Source organism: Chiroxiphia lanceolata, chromosome 1 (genome assembly GCF_009829145.1).
Source record: "Chiroxiphia lanceolata isolate bChiLan1 chromosome 1, bChiLan1.pri, whole genome shotgun sequence".
Lineage (NCBI taxonomy): Eukaryota > Metazoa > Chordata > Aves > Passeriformes > Pipridae > Chiroxiphia > Chiroxiphia lanceolata.
This window is the reverse complement of record NC_045637.1, coordinates 97,367,692-97,381,432: the sequence shown is the minus strand read 5'-3', so window position 1 is coordinate 97,381,432 and position 13,741 is coordinate 97,367,692. Positions and strand designations below refer to the sequence as shown.

The 13,741-nt window shown below is 38.8% G+C and overlaps 1 protein-coding gene across 1 annotated transcript in view; it reads left to right on the top strand.

Annotated features, from left to right (window-relative positions):
• The first annotated feature begins 1,254 nt into the window (after positions 1 to 1,254).
• LOC116790523 (collagen alpha-1(XV) chain-like) overlaps positions 1,255 to 13,741 on the top strand; it is a 124,834-nt gene continuing 112,347 nt past the window's right edge. Inside the window, 2 exon segments of the mRNA XM_032695946.1 lie at positions 1,255 to 1,421; positions 1,538 to 1,620. Coding sequence (XP_032551837.1) covers positions 1,411 to 1,421; positions 1,538 to 1,620 — 94 coding nt within the window. The 5' untranslated portion in view covers positions 1,255 to 1,410.

Below are 13,741 nucleotides of genomic sequence, written 5' to 3'. Positions count from 1 at the left end.
AGCTGACCTGTTATGATTCTTAACCTAAAGGGGGAGTCTGTGGCAGAATCAAGATTCTAGATTTTAAAGGCCTAACATCTCTATTTCCTAATTTAATAAAATATAAATAAATAAACAAGCAATCAAAAATCCTCAACTACAGCAACAACAAAACACCACACTCAAATAACCCCAATCACAAACCTCCCCCAAAATAACCAACTAAACAAAAACCCCCAAACTCAAGCATTTTATTCATCGTATAATGAAATTCTCCTTAATTCTGTTTATTGATTGGGATTCTCCTTTCATTACTGAAAAAAACTTTACTCCTGTTTGTCTCCTGCTCTCCATCCTAGGTAAGCCCATTTTTAGTTTTGACTTTCCTAAAATGATCTCCAGCACCTTTCAGCCTAGACTTACTAAGAGCCAATTGTTCTCTTTCCATATGCAATGCTTTCCAGGCTCCCTCTGTCCCAGTCAAAAAGTGACAGTTGCAGCCTTTGTTAAACAACTCTTGACTTAAAAACTGTCTGATTAACCTCAAGCATATTCTTGCAGAATTTCTTCTTTGAGCAAGAATTAGCTTTGAAGAACTACATGTGAAAAAACCACTTTTCACAAAAGTAGGAGGGAGGGGTGAAATAACACTTTTAATGGAAACTGTAAGAAAAGCTCAGCTACAGGATCTCTATAGCAGACATAAGTACAGCTGCTGAAGTAGAGACACACTCTTAAACTACATGCAGGGCATAAATCTTTGTAAATAGGAGTATTAACCTTAGAGAATTTGTCAGAGAGAAGCGTGTACTTTGAAATGTCTCTGTAGATGACAGAAAATCTCTAAGACAGTGCAGCTCCCAGGTATATGCTGCCACTTAACTGGGGCTGCTCCATCCTGCCCATATCTAAAAACTTGCTTCTGATAAAGTTTGGCTAAAATTGCCAGGGAAATGTCCCATTCCACATAAGTATTTATATCATTGGCTATGTAATGCTGGATGGAAGGATGTTGGAGGTCATGTTTTATTGGACAAGTAAGTGGAGGTTATGACTGGGTGGGGGCGACAGAGGGGGAAGCTGGAGAAGCTGTGCTACTGTCTGTCAGGGTATACAGTAGTTAAAGACAAGGCTGTACACAACGCTGGGATGGTGTGCAGCAGTAAGGGGTGTCCATCAATAAATAAAGTGGGAAGTTTTCGGCAGTGGTCTGACAGGAAAGTCTACACGGAGTCAGATTTCAGAGCTGGAGCAGTGAATTGCAGTGAGTCACACAGAGAGCCTGAGTGCTGCCTTTGTTCCACTTGTGTCTGAACGTTGGAGGAGAAACAGCGGGCTCCAGTTTTTATTGACTTCTTATTTTCATAAACGTAAAACTCATGTGCACTGAACTTTTTCCTCACTTAAGTTCTTTCAACTGACTTTCAAAAAATGCTCTCATGGTAAGAATTCTTGCTTCTAAATTTTACTTTTTCTTTTTTCCCCCTTGTGTTTCTGTATTACACTCTTTGGTCTCATTCTTCCCCCACCCCCCTTTTTTTTGGCACACCTGCTCCAGGCATGCCTGGTGGACCTGGGACTTACTGCTACTGCTCTTTGGCTTGTCAATCCATGCTGGTTCAGCAGCTCAGATCATAGAAGGTAAGACTTCTCCAAATTGTGTTTGTCAATTGAGAGTAAATGTGAATTTTAAGATATGCTTTCCTAATATGGAAAGAGACACTACATTTCAGATCTTCATTTTCTCTGCGGCTTACTATTCATCATTTTGTACAGGAAAGCTGCTGCAAGTTAAGACCTTAAATTCCCATTCGTTCTGGATAAGGGGAAATAAATACATTGGTTCCCCAGCCCTAAGGTAACCTATGGTGCCTGGTCTCTCAATATTTCTTCAGAGTGTAATGATTAACAGAAAGTACTTAAAAGAAATTCAGAATGCTGAATGTTTTTACAATTAGGATAGATCTATGTGTCACTGTGGACATATCAGGAATGTGCCAGGCATGGTGTGAGTGCAAAGACATAGATGTGATCCTTGTTTCAGTGCACAGAGATTTCTCCTAGTAAGTGTCTGAACAAATTGTAATTTTCAAATCTCTTGAGTTAAATGTTTAATTTTACCAGCCCAGTCTTTATGAACTTTCTGTGAAAAGTCTTGTGGTAACTTCAGATCATATGTTCTTGTAACAGAGCCAAATTCCTCAGCATCTCTGGAAGACACAGCCTCACATTTAACTAGTGAGAGAGAACACTGTTACACGCAATTTTGAGAAAAGTGAAAATGCTTCATATATTACTTTTCCATTATGAGAAATGATACTTATGTCAAAAAGCTTTTTTACTACCTTACAAAAGTAATTGGAATTTGTCATGTAACTGACCCCTAGATAACTATGAGATAGGAGCATTAGGAATTATTGATGGGAAGTAGATATCACACATGAAGACTTTAATGTTACTCAGACTGTTTTTTTCCTTTTTAACTGACACTGCCATAGATAGTGCATCTGAAAGCCAGAGCTCCAAGTAGTTATTTCAGAAAGAGAAAAGGCCACAGCTTAGTTATCACTAACAAATGTTGTAAGTGCAGATGAGAAATATGTAATGCTGTAATACATGTAATTAATTAAAGAAATAAACTGGAACTAGCTATTAGAATTAAGAAATGTATATCTGAATAGTGACAGAAATACAATATATTGCATATCCTTTGGAGGTAGATCTGTTGCATCAGATGAAAATGTTTTTCTTGAGCTGATGAATGACAGTCCATGAGAGAGATCTGGACAGGAGAGAACCAAATTTTGGCACATAAAATTTAATAAGCAGAAGCTCCTTAGAACTACAAGCATAGTGACAAAAACTGCTTTCCAGTATTCTCCAGCCCAATGATTAATGCTGCACTACTTTTCTGAGCCTGACCTCTTCTCTATCTGCAGAGCAGGGTTGAGGGTGCAGATTAAAACAGAAGCCTCAGCAGCCCTCCAGCAGAGGGCTTAGCTCTGCCATGTCTTTGTGAGAGATACGTGAGAGATATTAGAAAGATTAGTTAGAAAATGTTGATTGGTTTCCTATCAGGAACAGTGTTTTGACCAAATCTTTTTCTTCTTGAGGAAATTCTCCAGTTATGGATATTTCCTAGAGAGAAGGAGAGGGAAAAAAGAATGGTGGGAAATTGTAGGGGAAAAATTCAGTCTTTGAAATTGTTTGAGAACTTCTGGGTTCTAATTTAACTGCTTAGTGAACTTGTGAGGTGTTGGACCTTTTGTTTCAGTGAAGTGTTGCTTTAATTTCCAAGTCCTATGATGTGTGGCTACTGCTTTCATTGTAGAATGAAACAGACAATACAACATTTAAAACCTTATATTTAAAGTAGTGAACTACATTTAAAAATTTGAAATATTTAATTCAGAACTTTAAAATTCAGTTACACAGTCTGCAAATTGATGTGATTTGGTCATTATTTCACCAAAACTTTTAAGAAATACTGTGATCTTGCTTTAAACTGGAACTGAACAGGAGTTCTGAAATCTCAGCAGATTCTGTGAGTTAGAATTCTGAATTTTTACTGTCTCTGTTGAAAGATTTTAGTTCATTTCACTGCAGCTAGCTTTGCACATGTACAAAAAGGTAAGGAATAAAATACCTTCTTCCTCTTTACCCAAATACAGTGTAATTTGAACTATGGAGGCCTTTTGCAGTTTTTCTCTTGTTTTCACAAAAATTGTGCAAATATAGTACTCTATTCTACTTGGGTTTGTGTGGGAGAATTAAAGATATATTGGTGCCTTAATAAATTACTTCATCTCTTCGCTTTAGTTCAATTGACAATTAAGCCTGTATCTCTCTGTTCAGGAAAGTGTAGTCTGTCTTACCCTATCTGGCACTGCCTTGTGGTGCATGTACTTGACCTTTAATTATGCCTGATAAGGTATCTTTGACTTACACTGATTACCCTGTCTGCTCTTTCCATGTTTTGCATCTTCAACAACAAATTAAGTTAGTGAATAGAAGGCGCTCAGAACACAGTCCTGAACATACTGGCACCCAGAACTTAAGCTGGAAAATCTCAGTGCTAACCCTGAAGAAGTTTGAATGACAGACTCCTCCCTATTACTTGCTCTAGCCTCTTGCAGAAGTCACATTTATCTTTCTAGGCTATCTAGGCAGTTGTCAGTGTTTTTAAGTTCTTGGCATTCAAATCAGTGCATGTGTTTTAAAAAAAAAATAGAAAAAAAATGTTTAAATGTATGTGGTTCTGCAGTTTATATTATGTTTATGAGCTCTAAAAGAAGCTTTACAAATTTCTCATTGACATCTGGGTTTTATTATTAGCCAAGCTGAACAGCACTTTCTTGGCCTAAGCAACATGCTTAGCAATAGTTTACATAAAGCAAATATTTGTCTCTTTCATTGGCTCTCTGTACACAGAAAGACTGTAATTAGGCTGTTGACATAAACTTTGCTCTCATGACCTGCTGAGTTTAATGGAGGAATCCTGAATTATTGACTTCCATTGGCTGATGATCAACTGATGTTATTCATACAAGCAGCTAGCTGGAACTTCTCTTTACAATGAACCAACATAATGAGTGTAAAAAAACCATGTATATACATGTAAAATCTTGTTTCTATCAGGTAATTGCTGTATATGCTTCAAATGTTAAATGTGTGCAATCACACGTGAGAGGGATAGTTCAGTCTATTCTTTCTGAAGACAGAACACAATTACAGTGATGTTGGTCTGTATGAAGCACAGTACTTCATAAAGAGACCTTAGATGGCACTATATCCTCTTGTACCAGACTGAGCACTTGGACATCATCAAACTGCACTTGAGACTAAATTGAATAAGCCACTGTTATCTGTCTGTCAGGCACGTCTTCAAGCTGTTACCAGCTGTTGTGCATGTTTTTAATGTGGAGCTGAGCCTGGTTTCATAGCTGATAAAAGGTCTTTCCATGCAAAACATAGTAATTTACTGTAGAAAATCAGTTGGGTTCAGTTGGGGTCATTTCTTTCAGCAGCTGAAGACATTGGTAACACCAGAAGACCAAACCTGATTTAGAAAACTTGTTCTTTCTGTCACTTTTCTAAATGGATTCATTTTCAGGGTAACACCCTCTACATGTTAATTCTCTTGGAAAAGACCTACATGTTTCCTAAGCTGCTCTACCAGGCAACAGAAGATTTTTTGAGTCTTTTTTGAGGCCTCAGAAGGGGAAACCAGCTGGGTTGGATGTAGTGTTATAATAACTGTCTTCATTTCCTCTCTGAAGGCATCCTGGTCACACTGGAAGCCTGCAGTAAGAAGTTGTTTCCATGATCTGAATAGAACTCAAAATCTCAATTGTGCTTGCATTTGCCACTAAATGGTGTTTGAAGGGCCATTTCAATGAATGATCGTCAGGAGAAAAGATCTGATTGCGCTATTTATGTTTGGAATATTCAAAGGGTTCCAAAAAACTTGTTTCTTATTCTAACATGTTCTCAGCACATACTATATTCTAACATGTTAATTACCAAATCAAACACCTGTTTTGGAGGCTGCCTGTCCCTTTGGCTGTGATTTCTTCCCCTTTCCTTTGCTGTGTTAGCTGCAAATTGGTTTGTTTTTTCTTGTAATTTTATCTCACATTTGAACAAATTCATGCAGTAGCTTTGCCAATTTATGCAGTGTGCCTTGGATAGGAAGACAGTGAATTTTACAGTTTAGTGAACTCTGATTGCTGTATTTGAGATGTCATTAATGCTACCTATTCAAGAGACAATGTCTATCATCACTATTTTTAAGTCCCCAAAAGTCTTTTCCCGTTTGGCCAACCCACACAATTACCGCAGGTTTAAAAACCAACAAAGTTAGCCGGCAATTTAGACTGTGCTGTATTCTGTTCACATAATCTTCCCATCTCTAGTAGCTCCTGTTTCCAAACCCAGAAAGTCATAGACATTGCAGACAGTAGAGTGCATGTAGAATTCTTCCAAAGAACAAGTAAAATCACCAAACCTCAATTTTAATGTATTTGCATATGAGGAGTGTGAAATGACATGTAGAACTGACAGAGCCAAATGTGCCCTGCCAAAGAATTGCAGTATTTTAAATGAATTTCAGCTGGTTTACATTCCAGTCTGAGAAGACCCAGGGTCTGAACTAAGTTTTTCTGAAGGGTTCTGAGAAGAACCAGGGTTTTCTGGAGGAACTCAAGCATGTTTTATTCCAAGCATTGAATTGATGGAGGCCTGAATCTGGTAATAGTGATTCAGTGATGAGGTGTTAATTTGAATTGCATCATCATTCATGGTCTTTTGCAGTACTGAAGACAAAATATTAACAAGAAAGGGTTTTGGGCAGTACTTGGCAGCCTCTAGGGTCTCATGACTCTGGGTCTACCTTCCCTGCTGCCACTGAATCCATTTCTTGCAGTCATCAGTTCCTACCATAGTGACTTATAGCTGCTTGGATAGGATTAAATTCCAGTCCTATTTGGGGCATATCTTTCTCTAAACTGTGAAATCAGAGTTCCATACGTAGTCAGGATGTCTGGCTCTGCTTCTTTGGAAAGCTAAATATAGCTTTTGGCTTTCTCTTTTTTTGTGGTCAGTGACTAAGAGGGCATTGTAGTACCTGGTCATTATTCATTGCATTTTGTATTCACTTCCCTTCTTACAAGTGATATATATTACCTAACTCAAGGAGAACAGAATCCACCCAGAAATAATTTTGATTCTGTGCTGCCTGCTAAAGAGTAAGTTTGTGACTCTTGAGAAAAAGAATAGTGCTCCGAGACATGCTTCAAAGTTTCCTACAAGCTGTGGATATTCTGAATATCCTGTAATTGGGGTTTACTGCAAAACAGTTTCAGAACATAAACCAGCATGACATCCAAGCTCTGATTCATCTCTGGTGATATTTCATATAAGTAAACTCAAACAGTAAAAGAAAGCATATGAGAGTTGGAAACAGGGTCAGGTGGCATGGCAAAAATATAGAGACACCATCTGATAGCACAGGAATGAGGTCAAGAAAGATTGCAGGGGCATGGAAACAGCCCAAGTACTCAATGGCTTCTTTGCCTTGCTTTTTTACTGGTAAGATATCCCTTCAGGAAACAGCCCTTGAGCCCATTGGGAAAGTCTGAAGCAATGAATACTCCTTCATTGAGGAGGACTGAGTGAGGAAACATTGAAACCAGCTGGACATAGGCAAGTCCACAGGACCTGGTGAGACACATCCCTGAGGGCTCATCGAAGTGGCTGATGTCATTAACATAGAACTTTTAATTATTTTTGGAAGATTCTGGTGATCAGAAGGAAATCCTAAGGATGGGAAGGAAAACAATGTCACTCCTATTATCAAGAAGGGCAAGGAGATTTCTATTATCAAGAAGGGCAAGGAGCAGGATCTGGGGATCTGCAGGCTGATCAGCCCACCTCCATTACTGGGAAATGTGGGAGCACGTAATTGTGGAAGCCATTCTAGTAAGAACAAGGTGATTAGGAGTAGTCAGCACATATATGTGAAGGGGAAAATCATGCCTGAGAACCTCATAGCCTTCTGCAATGGAATGACCAGCTCAGTGCATGAGGGAAAGACAGTTGATATTTGTGGTCCTATGCTAGACTTTCAGCACTGTATCCTGCTAACATTAATATTCATAGACTCATGAAGTATGGATCAGATAAGTGGACAGGGAGGTGTATGGACAACAATGTGACCTACATATGCTTGAAGGGGTGTAATCATCAGTGGTATGAAGTCCAGTTACTGGGTGCCAGTTACTGCTACATTAATATACTACCCTGTGGTGCGTACTGAGACCAACACTTCTTAACATCATTAACAACATGGATGATGTGATAGACTGAATTCTCAGTAAGTCTGCAGATGACACAAATCTGAGAGAAGAAGTGGATTCATGAGATGGTTGTGCTGCCACTCAGAAAGACCTTGACAGGCATGAAAAATGCATTGATACAAACTTCCTGACATTCAGCCAAGTCCTGAAGCTGTTGAGGATGAATCTAGTACAAGATAGGGTAGGACTGGCTGGAAAGTAGCCTTGCTGGAAAGGACTTGGAAGTTTTTGTGGACAAACGGATCATGAGCCACAATGTATGCCATGGCAAAGGCAGCCAAAAGCACGACAAACAATTACATGAAAAAAGAAGCACTTCCCCCAACAAAAGAAGATGATGGAGGACACTTTGCTCCACATATTTTCCACTTGATTTTTTAGAAAGTGTCATTGAAACTTCAGAGCATATCAGTTATGTGGATTCAGTTTCTGTTTAGGAAGTGCTATTTTCTCAGACTGTCATTATATTGTGTTCTAATTAGATAAGCTATTTAACTAGAAAGTACTACATGATTTTTACAGACTACAATGTAAGAGATATCACTTTTGTTCTGGGAAAAAAAATAGTGGAAGATGACCAACAGAAACTCAAAATTGCCTTGGAAGAAACCAGAACTACTTCACTAAAGCTAAACAAACCAAACTGAAAATGCCTTCTAATGGAAATTACTACCTTACAGCAAACATACCTGAATGTCTCAGGTAGAATCTAGTCCCATAATTAAAAGTGTTCCCTGCAAAAGTTTTACAACTTGTTGAGCCATGAGCCATACTCATGCAAAAAACAGGCACCTAGAGAGAGCAGATCAGTTTGGGGTGGGAACTATGTAGCTTTTCTAGATGTATTATTTTCTCTTCCTTGATGGTACCAAAGATACTGAACCAGATGACAGTATATATCAAATTCTTTTCCACCCTCCCCCTGCTATTTTACATGGATACTGTATGTATATATATTTGATGTCTTCATCTGATAACTGACAGCTGACAGGCATATATTGCAGGTACAACATTCTAGAAATACATTATTTTAGAGTTGTTGCTCTTTGTCGCTGTATTTCTTTCTGACCCACAGAAAAGTTTTGGCTCAGTACTGTTATGTTCCATTAGAAGGTGAATCTTCAGGTGTCAAAGGGTTGTTGTGGACAACTGAAAAAAATGTGCTGGTAGCTTGCTTAATTATTAGGCGTTGCTGTGTAGATGCTGGTCTACAAAGCAAACTGAGGGGAAAATTATGCAAAATCTAAGGCTTTTCTAGGAATCTTCTCATATTTGGAACTCCTAACATCAAAGTATCCATTGATCAGGCTCAATAATCCTTCTTCCAGTCCATTGGCTGGATCACAGGGTGAGGTGTGAGGGAACAGTGCCTCCCTACAGTAAGGACCTTTATTTCTGCTCTCCCACTTCGGTTAACTACATACTAACTTAATATACTGCATCAGTTCCGGGAATATGATGCTTTTTTATTCTCAGAGGCCCAAAGTGTTAGCTTTTCTTAGTCTTTCCAAAAGCTGTTCCAGTTCCATCTATTACAACACTTTGCCAAACCAATATATCTCTTGACTTGGTAGGAGGAACCGCTAACCTATAATGAATGCTCCACAGTAGTACTGCCACTTTGTGGTGCTTGTGGGTGTGTCTATGTGTGACTCTAACCCTTTCCTGCAATTCACTGTAAAAAACAAGCAAACATTTCATCCAGTTCAGACTAGCTGTGAATGTGCTTTAACACACATGGTTTGGTTTTTTTTATTTTCTGTCTTTAGTTTCTTTCACATGCAATTACAGGAAAGGTATATGACACATGCGAGTTTTGCAAGTTTTCTCTGCTGAAAAAATCTGGCTCTTGATGTAAATAACCTATCAGTTATTGTAGTGAAATGGTATTAATGTAGACACTTATCCGAAAGAGCTTAATTAGAGTTCTTTAAAGTATGATATATTAGTGTATAACTGTGTTTGTTTTGTCAAACAATAGTTGACTGAACTACTGCTAAGGTGGCCTTATATTATAATCAAGGCCTTGATTCTTCATGTATATTTCTTGCCTTTTTTTTTTACTATTTTTTTTTGGTTGTTGTTGGGGTTTTTGTTTGTTTATTCGGGGAGGCCAGGGTTTTTTTCTGATGCACTTATACTGAAACATATATCTATCATAAAATGCAGATCTGACAAATAGGTACCACATGGCAACTTCCTGGTCCAGAGATATGATGAGGGCCAGGGAGTGGGGGTGGTGTTCAGTATAAGTATAAACATGCATAAAATTTAAAGGATGCATTCTCAGTAGAAAAATAAACAGAACACTGTTGACCCAAAGTATTGTAGCTCCATTTTTACATTTCTCTTATAGAATTTCAAAATACAGAATGGAATTGTGGTAACTCTGTTAATGCTTTGCCCACACCAACTTTGACTTGTTCAACAAAAAATTTTTCATTTAAAAAAAAAAAGTTACTTGTATTCTCGTATTCTAGGTGTCTTTCAAGATATATTATTTCTGTACCCACTGCAGAATTTCCATAAAGAGAATTCAAAGGAAGTTATTGCCTCCTTTGGCTCCAATACAGTCAGCAGAACAAAAGTTCACTAGTAAATACATGATTTAGTACAAATCCCTGAGACAGTTATGGGGAAAGCTAGACTATCTACATGAATACTTTGTCTTTCCCTCTCTTCTGTGTATAATTACAATACTGTAGCCATATGTTGAAGTATTTTGGAAATATTTACTCTCCCTGTGTGATACGTTTATCTGATAGGAACAAAAGTTGTTTTTCCCTTCTCTGAATATTTAGCTCTGCTATGTTTTCTCTTCTTTATGGATAAATCTCTAAATGTAGGACAGTGCAAGACAAACAATGTAGACTGAAATCCATGAAGGAAAATATGTTAGAATGACACCATTGTCCAAGTAATTAGTAGGCAGTGTTTATTTCCTCACTAAGGAAGCTGGGGCAACTGTGTGCCTCAGACTCTCTTTGGCCTTACCATTTTTGATTCACAGTATGTAGAAGGAGCAAACTTTGCATTTTGAAACCAGAAGAGGCAGTGAAGCACTCAACACTTGTCTCTACATCCTCTGCACAAGGATCAGGGAAGAACTTGGTCATAATACCTGTACCTATCCTGAAGTGCAAGTGAACCAGTTTGACAGGCTTTGGATTGTTCTCTGCATTCTCTATAATGGTCATGACACAAAGAGTTGTCAATTGCCAGATTACTTAAAATACATTTTGAAGTTTAAAATTCTTTCTTTTTCTTTGATCTTTCAGGGGCCCATGGTCAGACAGGTTACACATACCACAAACTCTGTGGTCCATCCTCCTCTGCGGCTGTTGCACCCTTGTCTCAGTTTAATGAGACTGAAGTGTTTTGCTAAAGAGGATGAGTTATGAGGAAGACCAAGCTCCTCCCTCTAAGCAATTGTAAATCCAAAATTAAGAGTCTCCAATTGAGGAAGTATGGAGAAAGAAAAGAGAACAGCCCTTTATTAAAGGATATATATGTATTGGCAGAACAACAAAAGAACACAAAAACAACTAAACAATAATCCTGTATCCAAAGTCCCCTCAAAAAAAAATTGTTCAGTACTTTTTGCCTTTTGGTGCAATTCCAACCACTGTTGGGTCACTGGAGGAGCAGAGCCTGCAGTTGCTCGGTGCTGGTCGGCAGGGGGCGCTGTTGGGCTCTGGCGGTCGCCGCGTGGGGGCCCCGGTGGGCGGGAGAAGCCGAAATGGAGATCTTCCACCTCACCGAGAAGGGGAAAAGGGGAAAAAGGGGCTCTTCCCACAGACACACGCTGTCGGCGGCTGGCTCCGCCCGGGGCTCCCCCAAAGGTTCCTTCGCAGAAGGGTCAAGCCTCTCCGATGAAATCTGAACAAGTCCGGGCTGGGGGCAGAACAGGGCGAAGGAGAAAGGAAGTGAGCCGGGGCCAGAAGCAGACAGATGACCCCGCCGAAAAAACCAAAGCAAACTTTGGATCTCCCCACCCCCACACACCCCCTTCCTGAGTCAGGGCAAAAGTGGAGAGTGACTGCTGTTTCCGAGGAGAGAAAAAGAAAAAAAACCTCATCAGCACCGCCCCCACCCCCCCCCCCCAGTCTTCTGAGGACTATCAGCCTGGAATGTGGGTCTGCCAGTTAGTTCTTTTCTATGTGTCAATCACCCTAGGCAAACACCCTCCCCCTCCGTCATTCAACGTCTTGCTTTTTCAGTGATGCATGGGAAAGAAAAAAAAATTGCCCACTCGGTTTTTTTGGAAAAAGTAAACCTATGACAACCCTGTCTCAGAAAGACCCTTTCACAGTGACTATAGTTGCAAACTTCAGCTGTTTGGGACAGAGGCAGAATGTACATCTGCATTAATACAAGCAAACCTGTTATTGCAGTGACTATGATGACATTTGGTCCTGAATTATTGTCCTTCTACTATTGCACAAATTAAACTCTCAATATAAAAACTTAAGTCTCTGATTTCAAGAAGTACTTCTGAAAACAAAACAGACCCTGAGCATGGAAAAATGTCTAAAGACAGAAAATTAAAAACTGTCATATTAACGATATGACTAGCATGATCAATATAGTACTTAAGACCAAATGCATTTTCTTGATATTCTGTTTAAATACATTTTCGTTTTTGCAATACAGAAGAGTATGTAGGAGAATTTCTCCTCTAACTCCAAGACAAAATTTGTTACTTGGAGTTAATTATTTTAAAACAGTATCCTGTTCTGTCAGATATGTTTGCCTCAAATTAAAAACCCAGAGGACTTTGTCCTAAATGGGACAAACTCTTAAAATACCAGTTTTGGTGACTCTATGATCTAAGCTGTGGTTTATTGTTCTGATTCTGTGTTCTGATTCTGATTCCTGCTCTATGCATATGCATATGTCACAGAAAATAATTTAGGATAATCCCTGAGCATTATGAAAGGTTTCCGCCCTGCAATATTTATGGGTATTTTAAACTTGAAGCCAACAAGAAGTCCTTGCTGAAACTGGTGCTTTATTTAGCTCCTAAAAGTTAATCTCATACATTGTTGTTGTAGGATCAGGGCTTGAATAAACAAAGAAGAGTATGTTGTAAGATTAAGAAAACAAGCACATATTTCTTGCCTTAGTTGCCATAAATTTATAAAATGCAATCCAACCTAGCACAGGTGTACAATCATTATTTATACTACTTTCTCCTAACTTTAACTGCGAAACAAATACATATGTACTTCCCAAACTGGAAATCATTCCCTGCTGAAAAAAGACTTGTACCTATTGTAGTTGTGACTTAAATCACTAATAAATTCTTATGTGTGTTCCTCATTATATAAAGTTTTAGAGCTATGTGACCTTAACAAAGAATTACTTTACAGAATTCTGTCTTTCAAGACTAAAAATTACTGGACTTAAAAATTTCTTCATGGCTTTGTATTAATCTGATGACACATTTGATGTTTCTCTAGATACAAGAAAGTTTTGACACATGAATAATTTTTTTTCATTCATAGTCTTTATTCATTTAGAAGCCATTTCATGAATATGTCTGTGCTCTAAATATACACTCTTATGTTCTTGATAGCAGATGTAGACTGCCGGGGAGCACCAAAGGCAGTCTTTCCTGTAGTGGTCAGGCAGCTGGAAGCCCCACATGTGAACAAGTGACCTCACCAGCAAGGGCACAGTCCCACAGTTACAAAGCAAAATGAGCAGAGTACGTTTGTTGATAGTAGGTAAGTTCAGCCAAGAGTCCATATCATTGCACAAGTCCACAATGATGAGGAAGGTCCAGTGTCAAGCCAGGAATACAAGTTTTTGGTTAAAGGTCTGGGTCTAGGTTAGTGGGACTATGGCTGGACATGGGCTAGCCAGCTGCAGCATAACACAGGCAGGGGCCAAAGGCAAGATCC